This window comes from Micromys minutus, assembly GCF_963924665.1.
Source record: "Micromys minutus genome assembly, chromosome: 1".
NCBI lineage: Eukaryota > Metazoa > Chordata > Mammalia > Rodentia > Muridae > Micromys > Micromys minutus.
The window spans coordinates 123,261,417-123,285,934 of record NC_137969.1 but is presented as its reverse complement, the minus strand read 5'-3'; the positions used below and the strand labels follow the sequence as shown (position 1 = coordinate 123,285,934).

Genomic DNA, 24,518 nt, shown 5'->3' with positions numbered 1-24,518 from the left:
AGGTTAAGAAACAAACCAGAAAGTCCATCAACAGCAAGCAGAAGCCTGAGTTTAACAGGATTCTCCAACATGTTCACATTTAAATTTAAATAGAATTATCTTTAGGATTAAATCAAAATTGTCAATGCTGGAGGCATTGCTAATACAGCCTGCCTTGCCTCAGTTCCCCACCCCTCGCTCATTCTGTTTGCTTGTACATTTAAAATGTGTTTGCGCATTCTGTGGTACTTGCTATATTTGTAATGCAAATGTCTGTCTTTCCCTCTTTCTCTCTCCACACTAGTTTGCGTAAGATTGGGTTCTGCAGGCTCAGATATTTGAATGCTTCTTCCCTATTGGTGGAATAGTTTTGGGAAGGATTAGGAGGTGTGGTCTTGTTCGAGAAAGTGTGTCATTTACGTGTCAGCTTTGAGGTATCGAAAGCCCACAGCCAGGCCCAGTTTCCCCACCTGTCTCTCTCTGTCTCTGTCTGTCTGTCTCTCTCTGTCTGTCTGTCTCTATTTCTCTCTTTTCTCTCCTTCCTGTTTATAGATCAGATTTAACATCTTGGCTATTGTTCCAGAATAATGCCCGCCTACCTGATCCCGAACTCCCCACCAAAATGATCATAGACTCCTCTTCTGAACCTGTAAGAAAGCTCCCAATTAAACGCTTTCTTCTATAAGTTGCCTTGGTCATGGTGTTTCTTTACAATGTGTGTACTTGTGTGTGTGTGTGTGTGTGTGTGTGTGTAATGAACATACAGTATAGTTTTTAGAGAGAACTACAGATTGAAGACAAGTCAGAAGGCCAGCCTGCAGCTGCCCCAGGCTCATGCAGTGTCTCAAGGCTGCCTGAAGCCCCTCAGCCTCTGGGTTACACTCCTCCCCTACTGTGACCTCACCTTCTGCGACAGCACTAACTCCACCTTCCCACTCATCTCGTTTTCTGGCCTCCTCTGGTCTTGTTCTTCTGGCACCTCATTCTTGAGCTTCGGGTTGGAAGAAAACCCCACCAAGGCCACGGTTGGGCTGCACCGAGTCACGGTTGTTGTAAAATGCTGTGGCTCTGGAAGGTGGTCACAGGTGGAAAAGGAAGGAAAAGGAAATCACACAAAGGACCACTTTCTTTCAAAGTCACCGGGACCCTTTCATCAGAGTCCTCCTCCTGATGACAAGCTAGTTCACTACAGGGGCACAGCAAAGGGTCCCAGGATGGCAGGATTCTCTCCAAACTGCCCTACTATGAAAGACATGCACCCCTGAGTAGCTTGTGACATAAAAGGTTTAGTGACAGTGGAGCAGATAACAGAATGTCCACATACCTGACTGTGCTTTTGACTGAGTGACAAACTAACTTTTTCCTGTTGTGTTTACCTCTGCCCTAACCTGGAGGCCAGAGGCCGGCTTCCCCTGTTACATCTTCCTCCATAGCCCCACCTTATTTTCTGAGGCAGAATTTGTCACTGAAACAGTAGCTTCCTTTCTCTGGGTAGCCTGGCTGATCAGCAAGTCCCTGGGACTCACCTGTCTCTGCCCCACGAGTACTGGGGTTACAGGCATGGTGCTCAGCTTTCTCAAACTTGATGGGGACCTCAACTCGGGTGCTTAGGTTTATGCAGCAAGCACTTTGCCCGCTGAGCTAACCTCTCCACCCCCAAACCTTTCTGTTTTCAAATTACATTTTCTTAACGGGATTGTGTTAGGAATTGAGGGGCAGATGGACAGAAAGCATGAGAAAGGAGCTGTTCTCTGATATTTAAAGCACTGGATATACTTTAGAGATGGCGGAAAGGTCACTCGGTGAAGGGGTATGATCATGTGTGGAGGCCTGGTAGAGCTGGAAAATTTTTACCCTATTGTTTGTAGTTAATGAATAATTTGGTGTTGGGAAAGGAGTTTTCATACTTACCAAAAGGAATGTGTAAAAATTCTTATAAAAAAAATATCTAGGGCTTTACATATTCTCCTATCAAGCTACACCACCGTCACCATTATTCTGTATATTTGGTGCCTGGCTGATCTGCTGCTGTGATGGTGTGCTAATGAATTTGACCCTGGGTATGCTTAATCCAGGTTGTCAACTTGACACACAGGGGAAGAGGAAATGTTGGCTGAAGAACTGCCTTGGTCAGACTGGCTTGCGGGCATGTCCTTGGGACTTGTAAGGACATGCCCTTGATCGCTAATTGATATGAGAGGACCCAGCCTTGTGTGAGGAGTGCTCACCCACTCTACATAGGTGGGTCTCGGATGCTGTATAGGAAAGGTAATTGAGCGTGCAGTGTGTGTGTGTGTGTGGGGGGGGTGTCCTTCTGTGGTCTCTGCTTCAGTTCCTGCCTCCAGGTCCCCGACCTGAGCTCCTGCCCCAATCCCCTTTGTGATCTGGGAGTTCTAAGATAAAACAAACCCTTTCCTCTCCTCCCCCAAGGTGATGTTTATCATAGTTACCACAAAGCAACTAAGACAAACCCGTTTTAGGGAATAAAATAACAGAGCGTGCACACGCACATGCGCGCGCGCGCGCGCGCACACACACACACACACACACACAGGGACACAAAGCTGGACTGCCTATTTTCACAGCAACATTTCACAGTCCGAATTTCCCCCCAGAGCCTCTAGGTGGCAGCACAACCACACAGAGCCCGACACTCCCCTTGAGTTTAGCAAGAAAACCCGGCATCATTTCGTCGCAACTCAGCACGGTTTACCGGAAAACAAGCAGGCTATAAAACAAACCTGCCGCGTCCGGCTCCACATCCGGCGTCCCTGACCTCTCTTCACTGTTCTCATCCTCTCGGCCGTTCGACTCCGTTTCCTCAGAGGCTGCCTGAAAAAGATTTTTCCCCCCTCTCTTGAATAAATCAACAAGGTGGGCTGCCCAGGTAAACTGTCTCCGAGCAGCTCTATGTTGGGAGTCTACTTTGTTGGAAAGAGATGTTTGTGAGCCAGAACAAGTGGGCACACCCTCCGTCCTTCCCTGGTCCTTCCACCGAACTTTATAAAGTGAAGTTACCACCTAGCCACCCCTGAATCCTTTCAAGTTGGCTGTCATCACCAGCAGAGTGGATTGTGTTTGATTTTTAAAGGACGGCCACTTCTCAGTTGGCCGTCCTTGGCACAGGGGCCTGTTGCTCTGAACACGGTAAGAGGTTCTCTGTAGATTGCTCTTCTCTTTCGTTCTGACTTCCCTCCCTTTCCACTAGGGGTCTTCATAACTTCAGTTTCCTTCACTGCCACACCACAGAAACCACCTCTCTGTCACAGCAGTGCATCGTGCTGTCACATGCGTGCGTTTATTTTCCTAATGATTAAAAATAAATTGCATATCAACTTAAATGTTCAACAGATGGGGAATGGTTGGATGAATTGCTTAGGGCCATAAAGGGAGGTACTACACTTCACAGTCACTGAAAATAAGATGCTAAGCAGGCTGCGGACATTGCTCAGTGGGAGCTGGGTGCCTAGCGTTCAGGAGGCCCTGGGTTTATTTGATCCCAAGCACTGCCAAAGAAGACAGCAAACACAGGAAACCTACTATACAGTAGTGATGTGTGACGATTACTGTTATTTAGTGTAGAGTTAAAATATTTAAGGTTCACACACACACACACACACACACACATATACATAGCATTATGTCTGCATATGCAAGATTGCATAAATGCTTATGTATATATACATGTATATCTTAGTGTATAAATTAAAATATGCAATGTGCACATTTATATACGCAGGCGTATGTGCACACACATACATATCTATGCATATATATGTATATGTGGCATAAAGGCAAACGTGGCTAAATAGTAGACTGGCAGGGTTGGGGAGGATGGAGGCAGATAGCAATAAGGGAGGAGAAATTGGAGCCACGCACAGTGTGTGTATAAAAATATCATTATGAGGCCCACTATTTTATGCTAACTAAACCAATAAAAATAGGAATGTACAACCTCAAGAAAATAGGCAATGTTAATAGTGTTTTTTTTAATGTGTTTATATTTTGGAATGATATTTCCCCTTTCCCTGCATACACTTTTATATGTTATAAATGCTCTACGATCAGAAAAAAAAATTAGTGAGGTTTTACACTGTCTTTATGGGGAACTGACTCTAGAGTTAAGTCCAAAGTTTTCCTCTTATCTTGGTTGCTCAGTAAAAGAGAAAGGTTAAACCAAACATATCTGGAAGTCTCGTGCCAAAGACAGCAAGTTAATGACTCTGTGATGTATTCAATTCTTTTTTAGTAGAAGTTTTATGTAAAAGACTAAAGTTGAGGTTTTAGTGTGTATAAAACATTTCATAAACTTTAAAAGGTTTATAGATGAAAGCTAATATTGATTTTCAGAATGGGCATTATTGAATACTTCATAAAATATCTCCCAGGAGAAAACCACCTCCCTCAAATTGCTCTCTGACATCCACAAGCACACAATGGCACGATTGTGCCCTCATGCATACAGACACAATACATATATACACACATACATGCATACAGACACATACACATACATACATACATACATATGTTTATATATACATGCACACAAAATAAACAAATGTAAAAGTTTTTAATTAAAAAATAGAATTCTAAGCCAAAATCTTTCAAACTTCTAACAGATTTTTACAATAGTATCTAATGGGGAATACATACTTTTTCTTTTGGAGGATGGAGTATTTTGAAATACTCATAATGAGGCTGGAGTTTTCTAATGATGGATAATATATCAAGTTGGAAAAAGCATATGATCAAGGTAAAAATGTATTTTTCCCTTTTTCAGTACCAAGGATTCAGCAGAACTTCTTGTATGTAAGTGAAACAGCCCATCACTGAGCCACACCCTGCTCTTAGAACTTTATTTATTGAAGTCGGGGTCTTGCTCAGTCAATCTTTGAACTAACTTCATAGCCAGAAAGACACTGCAATCCTCCTGCCTCAGCCTCTCAAACAGTTGGGACTTTAGACTTATGCCTTGAGTCTGGCTTTCAAACCCTAGGTAGGTCAATTGGGGTGCGCGAGGTCACAGTTTAAGTCCTGCCTAGGCCAAATTAGTGAGACAAGTGAAATTGAAGAGCCCTAGGGGTTAGACAAACTGTAAAATGCTTTCGTGGCTTACAGAAGGCTCTGGGTTTGATCCTCAGTATCACAAAAACAAACAAAAAACAAAGAGAAAAAAAAAAAAAAACAATGCCCCCAAACATTGCTTATTGAAAAACACACAGACAGAAAATAACCTCCACGTTAATATTATTTAATGCATCTTTAAACATCTTCTAATACCAACAAACTTGAATTGAATTCCTTTAAGAAATATGATTAATGAAAATAACCAACCAAAGTCTCATTATTATACAGAGGCTCAACGTATATGTGTGTTTGTGCATATGTGTGTATATGTTATATCTATGTGTTATTGTGTGTATATGGTATGCATGTGTATGTGTGTGTGCATGTTATATATGGTATTGTGTGTATATGGTATGTATTTATATGTGTCTGCATATGTATGCGTGTGCCGTGTCCGCATGTTACATATATGGTATTGTGTGTATATGGCATGTGTGTATGTGTGTGTGCATGTGTATGCGTCTGCACTCATATTTATAGGAGTTTCTGAAAATCAAGCAGTCTAACATTATCAAGGAATAAGTTAGGCTTTTTAACCTAAAGTTCACTCTAATACAACTAGACACATTAATACGCCATGGTAGTTCTGCTTTATTGTGTTAACATATAAAATACTGGCTGGACTACTGATTCTTAGCTTCCTTCTCCAAACATATTAAATTATAGAAAACTATTTAAGGCTGGAAAACAAATTTGCAGCTAAATACTGATGAGCGAGAGTCTCTTGAGGACACTCATGTCTCCAATCGCTGAGGCAGAGGAACTACAAGCTGGGCCTGTATCCTAGAAATGAACAGAAAATGCACATAACTTATTCAATCTATGAGGCCATCCCATTCAGGCTGTGTTATTTTAGGCACCAGGAAGAAAGAAAACACACTGTTAAACATGGCACACTGTGGAAGGAGGGAGCAGTCTGGATTTGCAGACGCTGAGACACAGACAGTGTCCCAGTGGACTCAGAGATCCAAGAACCTTGCTGGAGCCCGTTCAACACCACGCACAATGCTAACAGGGTGTGATCTGCCAGCATTACTTACTTCCCCTAGGGTTACGTAACCGGTACATCCCGTTTCAGTAATATTGTAGTCATGCTTGGCTGACAGGTAATCTACCTTTGAGACGTCTCAGATTGCTAAAGTATTTCGCCCTGAAATAATGATTAAGAACTTACATCCTGGTATCCAATATGGTTCCATAATGGTTATCATGATTAATATTTATCGTGATTGATATTTAGCCCATTTCGCAGGCACCATTGCTGCTGAGGCCCTTGATGTGGGCGATAGCACTTAGCCATCAGAGTGAACTTAGGCAGTATCAGCACAGTTCCCTTCACAAAGACTGAGGGTAAGTGGCTTGCAAAAGTCCCAGTGCCAGTAGGCACGAGAGGTGAAGACCTTGAGCTGAGCCAATAATCGGTGGCCTTGGAGCCATATTTACCTTTGGTGGTCTCTCGGCATTTAGAGTTTTTGACCCAATAAAGTAACTAAGTACCCGAGACTTTCATGTTCACTGCAGAACCATCTAAACTGCCATTTTCTATCCCATTTTCATCTTGTACCAACTGTTCATTATTCAGCAGAAGGCTAGAACTTCCTGGAATCCTTCAGGGCAGGAGATAGTTCAGTCATCTCCAAAGCAGCCAAGACCGTCCTGTCCCCAGCCAGCCAGACATTCAGAGTGCCAAGGGTGGAAAACAAATGTCACTCCGGAATAAATGCATCATCTGCGAAACCCGTGATCAAACGCTCACTTTAAATACATATTGTTCACCCAAATCAAGCCACCACTGGCAAAATATTCAGGGGAAATTGATAGAGAGAAAAAAGGTGGCTGTAACTCAACTTAAAAAACTCTTTCTATGCACCAAGAGAAAGAAGGAGGGGGGCTATTTTAAAGCTATTTTTAAAAAATGAATTAAAACAGTGGTAACATAATGGGCACTTTATAATTTCCTATAACGTTTTCTGAGTTCTGTAACACACAAAGACCATCTGTAATCAAGAAGAATTCCCAAAGCTGGTTTAATTAACTTGAGTCTGGCTTCTTCATCCCGAGTGCTTGTTTCTGCATTAATGGCATCGCATCCAAGGAAATGAGTTCAAAGTTGGCAGTCCTCACCAGCCCTGACAGAGTCAGAGGTTTGCTCCTAAAATATACCCTTGCTGGCAAATGTGCCTTCTAACCCGTGCTTCCCTTTGGTTACAGCTCAGAAGACAGGTCTTTCCTCCTCTGACTGGAAACACTTTTTTCAAGGGTCAAAACAAACAAACAAAACCCAGTCCTGGACGGGAATGAATGAGCACACAGAAAGGTTTGCACGAGGCCAAGCCAGGAATTGGCTTCCACTTCACCAGGAACGCCATCCAAACTAGCCTCACCGCCTGACTCAGCCCCAAGACCAGAGGCAGTAGGTGACAGATTTCTGACTTCAGAATCACACGGTTTAGCCACAAAATCTACCTAGCTACCGGCTGCTGCCCTGAACTGCAGCGTTGGCAGACTGGCAGAGCTCAGTTCAAGGATGGACAGCAGCCTAAGGCAAAAAGGTAAGAGCCAGCTTAAGACCTAAGCTCCAGCCCATCGTATGACCCCTATTGTTTCAATGGTGATATCCAAGGCCCTTCCTGGGACTATTCTGGGATGGCAATGGATTTTCTGGCTCCAGGCTTGACTAATTGGACTCAAGCCTGGCAAACAGTGTATTTGTGCCCTGGCACTATGACCCAGTGCCACATATGCTATGCATGCGATTCTCCTTTTACCTTAAGAATCTGTCACCTCTAGAAGGAGAATCAGCAAGCCAGGAGGTCTGATTCTCCATGCCTTAAATCTCTCTCTCTCTCTCTCTCTCTCTCTCTCTCTCTCTCTCTCTCTCTCTCTCACACACACACACACACACACACACACACACACACACACACCCCACTCAGACCACGCTATCTACATGATGATTTTCAAATCACTGAAGATGGGCCGGGTTTAATTTATCTCCTCTGATGCATATCATCTTGAAATTGCTGCACAATTCTATATGCAAATATAGGTTAGTATTTAATAGATTTTTTTCAAAAACATTAATCTACCAACTTTAAGATTACTTCTGGTTGGGGAAAAACACTTTCTAAAGAGATGTCTGTCAATATCTGACACCCGAAAGGAATCTGCAGTTGGTATCAACTGCAAGGCCAACAGCGCCTACTCAGATGCCTTGACCCTGCTCTCACTGAGAAGCTGAAGGAGCAAGAAAGATCTGATTGTTCCCCTGGCTTAGAAAACAGAAAGAAAGTGCTGATTTTTTTTTTTTTTTTTTTTTTTTTTTTTTGAGGAAGGCCACAAGCTTTTTCAAGACAAGGGACAAACAAACCCACCTCATCACTCAGAGAAAAGCTCGTGGAGTGCTTGAGATACCCAAGAGCTGAGCTTGGCTCAGCCCACAAGGACTGCCACCAATCACTGGGGCTCCCACCATTTAGGAAGAGTGAGTGCCAGAGAGAGATCTGGTCGACCTTCAGGAGATGGAGTGACAGAGGATCACTGTGCCTGGAGAGTGGAATCCTGGGAGCCAAGACAGGGGTACACAACAGATACAGAAAGAGCCAGGGGAAGAGCAGCAGTGATAGGGTCTTTTAGAGAGAGCTGGTCACAGCTGCATGGCTTTTAGGGAATGAACTGGATTGACCGCCATGAGCAGCTGGAAGAAGACAAGTAATCTATCCATCTCATGCATATAAAATTCACATCTGCACAAAATGGTAATTGTGATAATCTTATATAAATTCCCCAATCTTTATATCTCTCCCTATTTTGTGTTTCTAGGGAAAATCTATTTTACCTTACACTTGCTTATGGTCATATGAAAAGTAAGGGTGTCTGTAGTCTACAAGTCACCTTGACATTCCAGCTAAGTGCTGGGCAGATGTGCAACCTCACACTAACTACCTGACATGTATTAGTATATGTAACAGTATTCCATTACTTCTACACACAAACTGAAGTCAGACACTTAATCATGGTCAGGTCATGTTTGGCCTACTACATGGAGTTCTTGAGGTAGTTTAGGAGAGAATCATTTTCAGACCACCAAGCAGAGATCCAAATGCAAGTTGGAGGACAATGGACAAAACCCACCAGCACTACCATGGAAGATAGCTTTGAGGAAGACTGTATTAATTACTTCTCTTGTGATAAAAATACACGGTGAAAAAAACGTAAGGGAGGGAGGCTGCTTTGGACTCACGGGTTAAGGGGGTGCAGTTCATTATGGCATCAGGAACACAGCACGAGGCAGCTGGTCACACTGCCTATGCTGGAAGAAAGCAGAGATGAATGTTGGCGTTCGGCTTCCTTCCTTTCTCCCTTGTATTTATCTACATCTGGAGTGGGCCTTCCCACCTCAGTTAACCCAATGGAGACATACTTGGAGGCTTGTCTCCAAGGTGATCCCAGAACCTATCAAGCTGATAATCGATACTGAACATCATGAAGAGAAAGCACATCTTTCAATAGGCTACAAGCATAGGATCGATTTATCTTCAGCTTAGGAAAACATTGAAATTCCTTCCCAACTCTGTAGTCTTAGGACCCCATATGTGTGTCACCACAGGATCTTCTGACAGAAGCTGGTATTTTGAAACACAAGGTGCTAGGTTTTTATTGGCTTCTAACAGAGATACTGAGAGAAATTAAATTCGGAAAGATCTCACAAGTAACAGGGAGGGAAGGGAACCAGTGTCTCTGTCTGGAAAGGACAGTATCTAGTCTGCAACACCACCTGGCCTCTCTCTTGGAGTCTGTTCATTCTAATATCCGCACTATGTGGAACAGCTGCCTCTGTCCCCCAATTGAATCAAATGTCCACAGTGAAGGTCAGGCCTCAAAGTCCACATCCCACATAAAACTTCCCCAGAATGCATCCTATTTACACCGATCCTACCTATTCTTTGCCATCTTATATTCAGGTGTTCTTAGTCTATAACCTAGCATTTAGTTACATACTGTTTCATAAACTTCTCTAGTTCATGAAAAAGATACATATCTTGCTTCTTTTTTATTTCTAGTTTAACGACTTGGACACAGAGTGTGTATTCACTCAGTCTTCAGTAAGCAGGCCTGCAGGTGCATGGTGGTCATTATTATAATCCTATTCTTATAGAGCTGAGCCTAGCAGGAGGGTCTGGAATGGGATAGCCTTTGTGGATACAGCCTAAGTATCTCAAGAGATCTGAGTTCACTCCCAACTATAAAGGAAGAGAAGCATGGTTTCAGCAGCATCCCGTGAGGAAGATGGAGTGGAAGAAAGTTGAAAGAGGTGACAGGCCATCATGTGCCCACATCAGCCTGAGGGCGGCCACTCCCACTCCAGAGCATCGCTGCCTCCCTTCCCTGGGGCTCACCTCACATTCTCAATCCACACTCCTGCCCACTGTTGCCACTGTGCCCTCTGAACAGTTCCAACTTGTCCTAAAGCAACTGTGACATTTTAGTGGTGGGTGAGGCTACTCCTCTGTAGAGAGTGTCTCGTTTGAGAATGCAGTTTTTGGAAGAAAGACACGATTTAAAAAGAACACTATTCTTTTGACAGCCCCATGGAACTGAGAAAATGTGTCAGAAAGAAAAGGCAAGTACAACCCGGTATCCATCCTTGGGAGGCTTGGAAGTACAGCATCCTGGTTCAAGAGAGCCACTACCCTTCACTAGGAGCAAGTCACCCCACGTTTTCACTATGAATAAAGCAGCTTGCTTCTTTGGAATAACAGAATGGAAGTAAAATAAGGATTCAGATTTCTCAAAGCAAACTCCTCTTTTTTTAAAGAGACAATATGCTTGAGTGGAAAAGGATAGAATCTTAAGTAACTAGTACACACGAAGGACTTTCTAGTAGTGAGCCAAAGTTCCACATAACACAGCTAACAACTTTACACACACACATTCAAACTCACACATGCATAATAGTGAAGGGAGACAGATGATAGACAGATGATTGATTGATAGATGATAGATAGATAGATAGATAGATAGGTAGATGGATAGATAGATGATAGAGGATAGACAGACAGATGGTAGAAAGATGATAGATAGATGATAGATATAGGTAGACAGATAGACAGAAAGAAAGACAGACAGACAGACAGACAGATCCACTTAGAGAATTATGGAAAAACTCCTGCCGAAGTTTAAGAGTACACTCTACTAGACATCAGACCAGAAATACCACCCCCTGTTTGCAACATTCAAATTTACACAACTAGAAATTACTCCTAACTGGTACTAAAAAACACTCAAAAAAAGAAAGAAACCCCCAGGCTTGCCCATGAGTTTGGGCCTATATTCCAAGGCTTCCTAGCATCATGCTGACGATAGGGAGGAAAGGCCATAAGGTCCCCTTTCCTTTGGAGTTCCCCTTATGGGAACTCACAGGCTTCTGAAATCACATGATTTATTTCATATCATGACTGCTGCTTCTCTTAAATTAAGTCACTTAGTGGGTACGTAATCCCTTCAGAATGAGAGGAATCTAGAAAATGCTCCGGAGAAGCCGGGGTGGGGAAGGAGAATTGTTAACATTCCCAGAAGGGCAAGCCCAGTCCTATGGTGTCTAAGGATTCAGGGGTTTCTGGTTTAAGTGTAGGAGCAGCCGTGAATGTTATCTTACTAGTTAAGATCTTCCCTCCGGGAAGCTCCAATTCTGCAGCTGTGTGAGGCATTCCCAGAGGTGGAAGTGACATTCCAGCCCACAGGTGGGACTGAGCATTCACCTGGATCTCAGCACTGGGAAGATATGACCTCTGTCTCTTCCCATCAGAGTCTCTATCACAGAGCATGGCCGAACAAGGGCAGCACCCTCCGGTCCAGCATGTGGTTTGGAGAAAAGGCACGTCTTGCTGAGTGGAGGAGGCGGGGAGCAGGTTTACCTCCAAACCACGCCTTTGAGGAAACCTCAACAATGTCTTCATCCTCGAACTGTCATACAAACCCAAATGCTAGAAAGGAGCGTAGTAGGATGTGAGCTGCTGGTGTGAGCAGCCTGTACCCCCAGACCTAGGCTGCATCTTTGTGGGCGCCGCCAGCTTGGGTCGGGTAAGCAAACCAGTCAGAGCCTTTCTGGTGGGAGATCCGTGGAAGCGTAACCCCCCTGATGCCCTGGCATACTCCTAAGCGGCAAGCCTTGGACCAGATTGAGTCTCATGTCCACTGTTATTAAATTACCCTACGCTTTACGGCTTGTTCATTAAAGACTGGTTCATTGCCTCAGATGAGCTTGAATTTAGAAGTTTAAGCCAGTAAAAATTAGCTGTACTTTTAATAGTTTTTGTTTTTTTAAAAGTAAAAACATACATAAATGTATATGGGTTGGTAAATAGATAGGTAGAAAATAGATGTGTGTGTGTGTTTGTGTGTGTGTGTGTGTGTGTGTGTTTGTGTGTGTGTGTGTATGTGTGTGTGTGTGTGTGTGTGTGTTTGTGTGTGTGTGTGTATGTGTGTGTGTGTGTGTGTGTGTGTATGAGAGAGGGGGTGGAGAGATCAAAGATAAGAGTAAGGTTTGACAGAACCACTCATCTTGAGACAGGGTCCCACTATAGAACTCAGGTTGAACTTAAACTTAGCATAGGACAGTCTTGGGTTGTTGTTCTTTTTTTAATATATTTTTAAAATTTAGTGCATAAGTATCTTAATGTACACCTGCATGCCAGAAGAGCGCCCAAGATCTCACTATAGATGGTTATAAGCCATCATGTGGTTGTTGGGAATTGAACTCAGGACCTCTGGAAGAGCAGCCAGTGCTCTTAACCATTGAGCCATCTCTTCAGCCCCTGTCTTGGCTTCTTACATGTTGGAATTACATGTGTGTATCACCACACCCAGCTTGTCACTGATTATTTTCAAATTATATTAACAAGTCTAATGATGTCTTTAATGAGAGAAAAGGGATCATTTAAAGACATCTTTGTTTTTCTGTAACACCAGAGACCAATAATATGAAGGAAAGTTAATTTACTGTCCTTAAATTATGTTATCTTTAAGTGTAGTCTATTATTATGGACTGAGTTATGTCTCCCTAGGACCTTCAAATATGATCTTATTTGGAAATAGGGTTATTTCAGATGAACTTGGTTAAGGTTAGTGGAGGAAGCATCCCACCATACTGATTTCCTTTTTAACAGAAAACTTTGGCTCTCTCTCTTTCTCTCTTCCTCTCTCATTCCCTTCCCCCAACCACCACCTCTCTCTCTCTCTCTCTCTCTCTCTCTCTCTCTCTCTCTCTCTCTCACACACACACACACACACACACACACACACACTCACACACACACACACTCACACACACACACTCACACTCACACTCACACATACACACAGAGGAAAGGGTACTGGGATGGAGATAGCAAAGGTTGGGGTGATGTGTCTATGTGCCTTGGGCAGTCAAGTCTGCCAGTTGGCAACAAGAGCTTGAGAAGAGGCCTAGGGCAGATTCCAGCTCACTGCCAACACAAGGCGCAACTTTCATCCACTAGGCTAGAAACAGTTTCTGTTTCTGAAACCTGGTAGTTCGGAGTACTTCAGTATGCTATATGGTCAGAGCCAATGGATACACCCAAGGAGAAATGAATAAACAGTGTCATGACCTACTTGTTCTAGGGACCAATTACGTGATATAATAATCCCGAGGAGCAATGGTGCATCTTACTGTCAGTTCCTGGGGAGCAGAATCTGGCTTCTTGATGTTGATTTCGATGCTGTTGCTGCCTTGTTTCACTTGCACGGGAGAGCTGTGCACCGTGGCAACACCTTCAAACATCTGGGACTTGGTTAAGGATGAGCCAGGGGCTGCCACTGGGAGGCCTTCTGTTCCCTTTCCTGCCTCTTCTCCGTGGACCATTTCTCCATTCACGCTGACTTTCCCGTCTACCTACAAAAGCCAGGGTGAACAAGACATGCTATTACTCAGCCAAAGATGATGACCAAACACATTCTGAACCGCCTTAAAGAAACCTCTGTCAATGCCATACGCAAGGGCTTCTCTCTGACCATTTTATGACCGGACAACATTGCACGTTCGTCTGGCTCTTGATGTGCTTTCTTCACTTGAAAATATAGAAACACAAGAAATCTTTTTTAAAAATTTACTAATTATTTTACAGGCACACGCTTAAAAATTTTTTAAAGAAATCCTTTTATATCATGTGTGTTGGTGCTCTCTGTGTGAGCGTGTCAGAGTCTCTGGGGCTGGAGTTACAGACAGTTGTGAGCTGCCACGTGGGTGCTGGGACTTGAACCCAGATCCTCTAGAAAAGCAGCCAGTGCTGTTAACCACTGAGCCATCCCTCCAGCCCCCCAAATCAAAGAATCCTAAATGCAAACAAACCCCACATATTTGGGTTAGGTTGTGATAGCAATTCCAGAATTTGAATGTATTTTTTCTGGTGACCATATAAATGAGGTGGGGCTATCTTCTTATCAAGAGTATTTTATAGGTTATCTTGTTGTGGAAAATTTTTTAAAAAATAAAGTTATCATAGAGGGTAAGGATTCTGATATTATGTTATATTACAATAAACCTCATTTTTCTATTTAATTTTATAATTCTATGTTTTTCCCATGGGGGGAAAAAGCCCATGCTTATTAAAATGTTTTCTTTCACATTTTATATTTGGAGGGGGCAGTAAGCTTTAGGAAGGGAGGGGCTCGCCTGGCCTATGGACAACTTCCTGATGGCTGAGCCGCTCATCTGCTGTGAGGCGACCTGTGCTCCAGTTCTGACTATGCCTCTCAACAGCTACGCAGCCTCACAACTTTCTGACTCTCTGTGCAAAAATGCAGATTTTAACCTAACAGCCTTCTTCATAGTGTTGTTGTGAGGTCATACAACTAAAGAGTGCTCAGGACTTCGAGAAACACCTTACACACTCCTGGCTGTTTTTATTAGATTGTCTAGGGTCTTTGACAAGGAACAGTGGAAGGCTGGGTGCTAGCTATGGTTTTTACTTTGTGCGACGGCCGGTCACGCTCTGTTCCCTGCTACTTGTAAGAAATTTGCAACACAACTCAGCACAGGCACATGAATACAATGGAAGCAGCTAAACAGCATGCTTATTTTTACTGGGTGTGACCCATGTGACTTTTTATATTAATCATTCTTCACTTCATTTTCTAAATGGATGATTCTGAACCACTAAACTGACAATAACCCAGCAGCAGGTTTGAAACAAGACGGTTTCTGGAAACCAATGTTTAAATTTTATCACTTGATCTTTCTTTACTCTTTTTATTTTCTTTGTAAAAATATGCTACAGATTATTCATTTGGTTTCGAGAAAGGGTCTTGCTGTTGTGGGTGCTCACAGACACACACACACTCACACAGACACACACACTTTTCTAAGATCCTTTGTCTCTCTAATCTAGTAACAATTGTCCTATGTATAGGTTACTTTGACAACAACTGCTCATTTATTTCTGAGAAAGTGGCATTCTGTGGTGAGCATGCGTGTGTGTACACTCACACACACACACACACACACACACACACACACACACACACATTTTCTAAGCTAGCTGCTTTGTTTCTCTAATCTAGTAACAACTGTCCTATGTATATATTACTTTGTCAGCAACTGTTCATTTATTTTTAAGAAAGTGTCTTGCTATTGCAAGTGTACACACACACACACACACACACACATATACACACACAAAGAGTGAAGGAGAAATAGGTTACCAAACAAAAATGAGAAGGTTTTCTCAGAGCCTAAGTTCTGTCATAAATTCGTCTGTCTTAATCATTACGAGGCCACACTGAACCAATTACATAAATAAGGGGAATCGAATCACTGATTGACGTGATCAGATACCTATACAGCCAGTTATGTAAATGTATTCCCGCCTGTGTTCTGCCTCAGCATAATGCTTTCCTGGAAGGTTACATCATCCATTATCCTGGCCCCAGGTGAAAGGAAGTGGACACTGCTAGGTACACATGCACACATGCGCACACACACATACATGTCTTGTATAAAAGTCTTCAATTTCTCTTGAACCTCAGGAAGAATTTATTCGTTCACTTTTGCTGAATGCCTACCATGTTCTGGGTTTCTATCCCAGGCTCTTAGCTAAGACGGGGCCATGAAGAATAAAAATATAATCTTTACCCTGCTAGCGACAAACATCATAATTCGATCTGGATGAAACGGCCAAGCATTTATTTATCTATTTATTTTTTGCTAGCAAAGCTTAAGGTACAGATATATTTAGATACTTGGATTTATTTAAATGTAAGTCAGGCAGTAGGTTTTGAGCTCTCTCTGAAGTCCAGGAATGAAGGTCTCCTGAACTCACTGCTCGGTTACTTGGGTCACACAAACTTCTCTCCAGCCCTGATGGCAAACCACTCCTACCGATGGTGTCCACTTTTCTGCAAGAACAGTGTGAACTGATTTTTCTTTGGCATCAAGGGAGCTTAAGATGCAGGCCAAATGTTCCTCCGAAATATCGGAAGACACTGAAATGGGAGCAAAGGGAAATACGTCTGGTTGCCAAAGGGGTTTTGGTTCTCAAAAATCATTTTATAGATTCTTGGGTATTTATTTAAACCAAAGCAAATACAGTCTGAGTTTGCTGCACATCCTGATCACTATAGGTTTGGAGTTTTGCTAAATGGGGATTTGTTTATGCTGCTCTATGAGAAACCATCATTTTAAACCAGAAAAGAGACCTTGCTTGTCAGATGACCTGTCTATTGCAGGGAGTCCACTAAGAGGAGTAAAAGAACTGAGAGGAACACCCATGCCTCAAGTATCTGCAAATCAAAGCTCCTGAAATACGTGTATTATTGTCCGCGATGAGTGTTTGGCTTCTGTTTGACCCATAACTTGTTTTTTTTTTTTTTTTTTCTCTCCAAGAATTCATCCTACCTTAAAGGTCTTCAGAACCTCTTGAGAGTTTTTGGGCTGGGAGTAAGGCCTGGGTGTCAGCATAGGCACTGTGTTTGGAGCGACGGTTTTGCTTGGAGACCCAGGGCCTGCTGCTGCGCTGCTCTCCGGGACACTGGTACGAGCGATGGTGGTCTCGACCGTGGCCGTGAACTTGGGAGGGGGCAGTGACTGCTGACGCAGGTATTTCATGGGGCTGGGGTCGTTGGGGAAGGGGGATGCGTTTGGCTCTGTCGAATGGCTTCTTTCCAGAATTTTTGGCATCTCCAAGCGTTCGAGGACAGCCTCACTGATGGTGAACCTCTCGATGTATTGCTGCAGAATCCCCTGCGCCTCCTCCTGCGACCGTGCGTTCTTGTACGCTTCATGCAGCTCCCTCTCTCTCCGCTCTCTGCAGGGTGGGGCACGGGAAGAAGAGCAGTGAACATCTAGGAAAGGTACAAAGATTCCCACCAAGGTAGAGCAAAGCCAAACTATAAACAGTAGCGTTGGAGCCTTGGCCACAGTGAGTATCAGAGGAAGCATGACTAGATACTATTGGGCACTAGGGACAAAAAGACCCACTTTTCTTGGACAATTTCTCTGTAGGTTTTGATGCTTTTCCTCCGTTCACTTGTCCCATCTTCTCCGGACATCAGCTTCTCCATTTTCTTCCTTTCTTCCTCTTTCTTAATTAAGTCCTGAGAGGCACTTCTTCTACGGCTCTTCCATCGAGCCAGGTCCTGGGGGGAGGGGAAGACAGATACCACACTCATTCTCAGCCTGCATGCACTGGATTCCCTTCCTGTGACTCTCGGACCTATAGGCACTAAGGCACTATGCTGGGGGACTTCCATACAATCCTGTAAAAGTCTGGTTGGAACAAGGATGCCTAGGAGGCAGGGAAAGAAACAGATGGTGTGCACACTGTCATTAACAGGGCACATTTCACTGTGACAGTGTGATGGGACAGGTCATCAAAGTTCATGTCATTTGACAAACTTGGCAGAACTGTCTTATAGATGATATAGAAAACTTCATTTTTTTTTCTTCTATTTCTACCTCTGCAATGGAAATAAGATATCCCGGCCACAGAACGGGTAGGGATTTGTGCACAGTTTTCTCTTGGATGGGAATAGCTTTGGAGTTAAGTTCTACAGATCCACCGATGGTGTATGTGTGAATTCTTCTGGTCCTCAGGAGATCATCGGAACCTGTCCTACAGGTAGTTGTGGCACAATGAGCAGCTTCTGGGTTAGAAGGATGATCCGGAGCCATGGACTGGCCTATCTCTAATTTGCTCATGCATGATTTTGCGTTTCTTAGCCTCTCTGAACTCATTTTTTTTTTTTTTTAAATCTTCTCTAAAGTGGGGGTGGTTGATCCCACCCTGATTACAACCTTGGGATTAAATGTGATAGACACATTGACATGTTGTCATGACATCGCGCTAACTTTGGAGAAGTCAACTTTTTGACTATCGATGGAATGAGGTTTACCATAGTGACACCCCCCCCCCCATGAGAACCAAATAAAATGATCCTCTCTCTCTGCTAACCCCAAGCTCGCCCTGAGTTAGCTCTTTGCTCTTAATGAGCACATGACCTCGAAGCTCTCATCAGCCTCTGGCACCTTGCTGTCCTGGTTTGAATCTGCCTCTCTGCTCACTAGCTATGGAACTTTGGGCAGTGACTTAGCTGGGCTGGGACTCATCTGTGGATGCTGGGAGATAACCGTTGTTAGGACACAGAATCACTAAACCGTGCCCGCTACGGGTTCAGTTAACACTGACGGCTGGACCGTCACCTACCAGTCTTAAATATAGGCTATTAAAAGACAGCACGCCACAGCTCTGCGCCTATCCTGCACCGGCCTCCCACCCTTTCTCTTTGTGACCAAGCTTCTGTCCAGAGTACCTGCTGATACACACCGAGTGCTGGGTTCTCCTCTCTCCACGTTCCTACGGACCTCTCTCCTCCTCTCCCTTAATCTTCACAGTCTCTGTCGGTCACGCTGGGGCGACCCTCCCCGGCATGACTTTGAAGTGCAAGTTAACCCTGCCAGTCCGGTGGTCGCTTGAGTCCCTCCCCACTGCCCGCGGCCTTGGCCAGAACTCACATCTTGCCATTTGTCGTCCTCTTCCCTCAGCTGGTTATTTATCAGCTGCAGCTGCTCCTGGCGGGCCCTGCTGTGCGGGAGCACGGCTGCCTCCTCCTCACACCGCATGTCAAACATACTCGTGCTCCTGATGCGCGGAGAGAGCAAAAAAAAAAAAAAAAAAAAAAAAAAAAAAGCAGGATGAGAGCTGGCGGCAGGGCTCCTTTCGCAGTCACCGCCGCCTGGGGGCGCTACCGGGCAGGGAGCCGCCTCTGTGCTCTGCAGCGGGAAGTAGCCGCCAGCGGCACAGCCAAGAGGGGATGTCTTTGTCTTCATTGAAGGCCCTGAATGGGGGAGCTTTCTAGAAAGGTGCCCGAAAAGGGGCCAGGAGAAAGTAAAGGCCCGCATTCCTCTCACTCAAAGGTGTGTCATTTAGGGAGACTATATGTGTTGGGGGAGGCGGCGGGCGGGGACATTCCATTGTAGGGGAATTTCACACTACAGTTGGCCGCGAAAAGAGGGCTTGCCTGATTTACATGCGCAGAGACAATTTCTCCACTTAAAGAAAAGTCATATAAACGAGGGTACACTTTGCACCCTAATGTGTTCCCGATTGCTTTGATTGCTTTTTGATGGGATTCCTCTGAATTTAGTTTTTGAAGGGAAAGGGCGGGTAACGAGGAAAAGCAAACCTTTTGGCTGTGCCCGGAGTTGATAAATTCTGCAGGAGCTTACTAAGACCACAGAGTCTTTTCTGTGATACTCACACAGACATGTTAAGAGCACTGAAGCACAGAAGCAGAGACCAAAGCAAAGACCCCCTACCTCCCCCAAGGGGCTGGGGGAGAAAGACCAGCTCTGAGACCAAACAGATCGCATGGACCACTTACTCAGAAAGTTAAGTAGGAACTTAAGTTTAGGAGTTAAGAAAGTTAAGGAGAAACCTCCTAAGTCCCCTAGGTATAAAAGAGGGTGATGATCCATTCATTTTCGAAGATAGCTTAACGCGGGGTGGTGCTGAGGGCGCAGGAAGAAGACATGCGCTTGGAAGCCAGCTGATCCAGGCATCATCAGATGCACAAACAGCATCAGCACCGCAGGGCGAATCCGCATGGGTGGCCGGGTTCCTGACCCATTTCTCCGGGTGCTAGGCATTTAAAATCTAACCCGAGCGTGCTAAGAATTCAGCTGCAGGGATATGTGTTCGTACTGGGGTGACAAAGCATTGGTGGGAAAGTTGCTCTCCGGTCCCATTGGCTTTTGCAGCTGTGTCTTCTAGAAAAATAAACTTCCTCCTCAAAGGGGAAAAGGGCTGTGATCTTTTCATCTATTTTACAGTACTTATGAATATTAAGGAAAGTTCGGGAATTTATACGGTTAAGTGGAATAGTCTAAACCATGGTGGGTTTTTTTTTTTCTTTCTCATATAAGTAGGTCTTCTAGAAATACATGGATATGCTTAAACTTTCTTTTCTTATACTTAGAGGGAGGGGAGGGCCTTACCTTTAAAATATGTAATCTAGCCATTAATTTTTAAGGCAAATTACAATTTCCCTTAAGGCCTTAGGATGAATACATGTCTCTGAGCTGCATGTCTTACGAAGCAATGGACAAGCTGTGGAGAGAGAGGAGACCCCTGACTTTGTTGCCTGAACTCTAACGGGCAGAATTCTGGGTTGGGCAAAGTAGGTGGCTATAGTGCTTCTGCAGGGCTGGGAAGGAAATAACTCCCAAGTATGGGGTTCAGTTCACTCACCCGCAGAGCACTGAGGGAACAGGAGAGGCCTCCACAGTTGCCTCCTCTGCCTTGATTTACCAGCTCCGTTCCCACTGTGAAACTTCATCTGACCCTAGCCCAGATGTGGCCAATGACCAGATAATCAAGCGGGACTCTTGTTTGCCTCTCTTATATCAGGAAGACCCATCTCCCTCACCCAGAGTTTTTGTATTTCTTTTAAAAAGAATATCAATAGCTTTGTCATAAAAGAATCTGAAGTAAGAAAACTCTATAAAATGCCTCGTGACGTTCCCAAGACACAGGCCCTCCGGCAGAGCCGTGTTGGGAGAGGACCAATGTTCCACTGAGAAGAACGTGAGAACATTAAGTGACAGAGAGATTCCTGACTGTCCAGAAGGTGGAGATTTCGATACCTCTATGGCAGGTTTGCCCTGACTTGTATTTTATTAGGACACATTGTCTTTTGATTGGGCTATATCTTGAGCATATATCAATTAATAAGTGTGGTTTATGCCAGTAATTGCCCTTAAGGATTTTGGAAAATGGAGAGGGGAAAGACAGCACACAACTCCATTTTTAAAATTAACTCTTGGTATCACCCCGTGGTTTTGTTATACACATGACTGTCGACAGCGCCCGCTGTAAGCTGGTATTTGGTGCTTTTGCATATTCTCAAATCAAACCTCCTTTCCGTCTTTCTGATCTGCAGGGTCAGTTTTGGATTTTTGTTTTGTTTTGTTTTTTTAATAAACACCAGAGAAGGGAGTGCCAAGCCCCACCCCTTTAAGTAGTCCCTAACTTTTCCTATGGCTGTGCGTTGAGAGGCAAGTGTAGGCAAAATCTAAAATCTTCTGAATGTAGCTTCCTTCCCCAAGATCTACTTTGAGCACACTGCATGGCAGCTGCGTGTCTGTGTGTGAGTTTGAGCACACTGCACGGCAGCTGCGTGTCTGTGTGTGAGTTTGAGCACACTGCACGGCAGCTGCGTGTCTGTGAAGAGTGGGATTTGGCCTCTCAATTGCACGCCCTCCCCTGTCAGTGACGTGAAATATCACCACTGAAGGATGTAAGAGTAATACCCAGGTCTCAGTTTTACTGTCTGTTTAACCCTGTGCAGTCAGCCAAGCACAGGCTGAACAGCATTTTGGGGACACGGAGGGTCTGTCTACCAGATAACTAAATAATTCTAGACTGCCCCTCAGAACTTGGCGGTGGAGTGTGACTGCTCAGGGTTAAGACTCTAAACTAGGCTGACCTCAGCACAACCTCGGGGAAAAGCTTGCTGTGAAAACAGTCCTTTAAAGCCCTGTCTCTGCCTAAATACCATTATCATTGTCACCAGTAGAAATGACATTTGTGGGTTCTTTGCCCTGATTTGTTGTGGAACTTGGCTAAGACATCAGGCAGCGTTCACCCTTCCGGTGATGGCCACGTCTCTGTCAGGCCACATGATGCTTTTTGATGTTGGAATGAAATATTAAATCCTTTCCCCCAGAAGACCAATTGCCAGACCCAAGGAGAATATTGTTCTGAAAAACTTTTGGCCTTGTACACCAGGTGCACAAAGATCTTCTTGCGGGAAAGGCAACTTTAGAACAAGAGAAGATCAAGAATAAAAGAAAAAATGTATTTTAATTAAAATAGAACTGTATCACATCCCCCTTTTGTTCCTAAAGCCCCTCCCAGTTTCTCTCCTATCTCCTCAAATTAATAATCTCTTTTCTTATATTATGGTTACATATATACATATGTGTATGTATAGGTACCCACAAATACTTAATTACAACCTTATAAAAATGTGTTTGTATACTTTTATGCAAAAATGCTTCAAAATCTGTACATTTATCTTTGTTTTTTAAAATAAAGTTAAAAAAAAGTTTTCAAGGTCACAGATAGGGGGATATGATCCTTTTCAAACTGGGATGTGAGGGGCCAGGCAGGGAAGAGACCTCTGTTCAGAAAGAAAAGAACAGGCAGAGGAACCGTACCGTTTTATACCCTTGACCCCTTGTTATGCCATGGAACTTGAACAAAACCCCCAATGTTTGGGTTTTAAACATCCCACAGTTTATATGACTCCAACCTGGTAGAGACTTGGGCTTCTGAATCTATAATTAGTGGTTTAGGACTTCTTGTTTTTTCTTAGTTTGGGGGAAAAAAGTTACTGTAGGAATGACTACTTCATTGTTTAGGCTAAGCCCTGGTACATGAGGAGTTAAACTGCAAAACTCATGACCCCCTCCCCCTTCCCTAACTCAATGGTTCAGGGAGGGTACGGATGTGAATGTGCAAGTCATAGGAGCAGCTCAAGCATGCCAGGCTATGGGAAAGGGGCGGCAAAGCCGAAGCACCAGCTACACATCAGCATCATGCTTAAGTTCCTCTCTCAATAATTTCCCCTGCACAGAACACATGAGCCCTGTGGCAACCCCCCCCCCCCCCCCGTGGTCTCCTGTGCACTGGACTCGATGCCGCATCCGTTGCATTCCAATTAGTGGTAAGTACAGGAAGCATGCAGTTTAGGCTAGTGATTAACGTAATCCTATGAACGCGATACCACTTACTCTGCGTCATCTGACACAGGAGCTCTTGGACCGTATCTACGAGATCAAATACAAAATTAGAGAGAGGGCCGGCAGACAGTGGGCGCAGACACTGCCACCAACCTGGAGAAATAAGCTGTGGGGGAAAATCAGCTCATGTCTACCAAACTTTTTTGTTGGTCATGCTGAAAGAAAAATGCCATTACACAATTCGAAATATTCATTAGCTACTAAAAAAGAAATTAATAAAAGCCTTCCTATTTACAAAGAGTACATTAAGAACCCAGAAGAGAAATCAAATAATCCCATGTTGCCCACAAAGAAAACTCTTGTTTAATGTAAACACAAAAGCTTGGGTTTAACTCTCAGTGTTTGAAAAAAGGCAGCTTAAAATGCAAACACACCCTGGTTATTCGCACACAACCAGCTCATGCCTCTCTGTGCTGGTGGTAATGGGCTGTAATGGACATGCGACATACACACACCCTCACCAAGCTGCTCCGATGTGTTAACGCATTTGTACAGACAATATCAAAGACCTTTTCTATGGTTTTTTTTCTAAGAGCACACTAGAACGTCAGCCAGAACTCCCATCAGTACCTTCCGCCTGCATTTGACAGAAACCACAATTCCTAGAAAACGGGTAGTCTTAATCAAAACTAGACTCAGAGGCTATTCCACAGCTGAAAAAAAAAAACCAAGGTTTGTTCTAATCTTTTCTATTCCCCAGGGAATTTGGGTTTATAAAGCGGCATATCCTTGTGATGTTGGGCCCGAGTCTACCCACACAGTGGGAAAGATTTAAAGGTGAGAGCATCACTGTTCGGAAGTACGAATCTGAATGAACGACTCCCATGACCAAGCATCCCTTCAGCAAGTTGAGAGCTTAGACCCTGTCCTCTTCTGCTCCTGAAAGGCTGCTCACTTCTGCATTCTGAATGCTGATAAAGAATTGCTGCAGTAAAGAGAATCTATCCTGCTTCTAACTTCCCAGAAATCTCAACTTGTCAGCAAAACATTACTTTGTACCATGATCCAAGTCCTATCGGGTAATTTCTAAATGTCTCTTCCTCTATTTTAGAGAAATTACCTCAACAATGCATGAACACACACACACACA

General features: G+C 43.9%; 1 protein-coding gene across 21 annotated transcripts in view; it reads right to left on the bottom strand.

The window, feature by feature from the left end:
- LIMCH1 (LIM and calponin homology domains 1) overlaps positions 1-24,518 on the bottom strand; it is a 294,369-nt gene that overhangs the window by 29,307 nt on the left and 240,544 nt on the right. For all 21 annotated transcript variants that reach the window (XM_080927843.1, XM_080927859.1, XM_080927858.1 and 18 more), the window contains 7 exons: positions 23,420-23,455; positions 19,139-19,265; positions 17,606-17,763; positions 17,024-17,432; positions 13,802-14,023; positions 2,721-2,811; positions 884-1,047 (listed from right to left, as the gene is read on the bottom strand). In XM_080927843.1, coding sequence (XP_080783969.1) covers positions 884-1,047; positions 2,721-2,811; positions 13,802-14,023; positions 17,024-17,432; positions 17,606-17,763; positions 19,139-19,265; positions 23,420-23,455 — 1,207 coding nt within the window. The remainder of the gene's footprint in view (positions 1-883; positions 1,048-2,720; positions 2,812-13,801; positions 14,024-17,023; positions 17,433-17,605; positions 17,764-19,138; positions 19,266-23,419; positions 23,456-24,518) is intronic.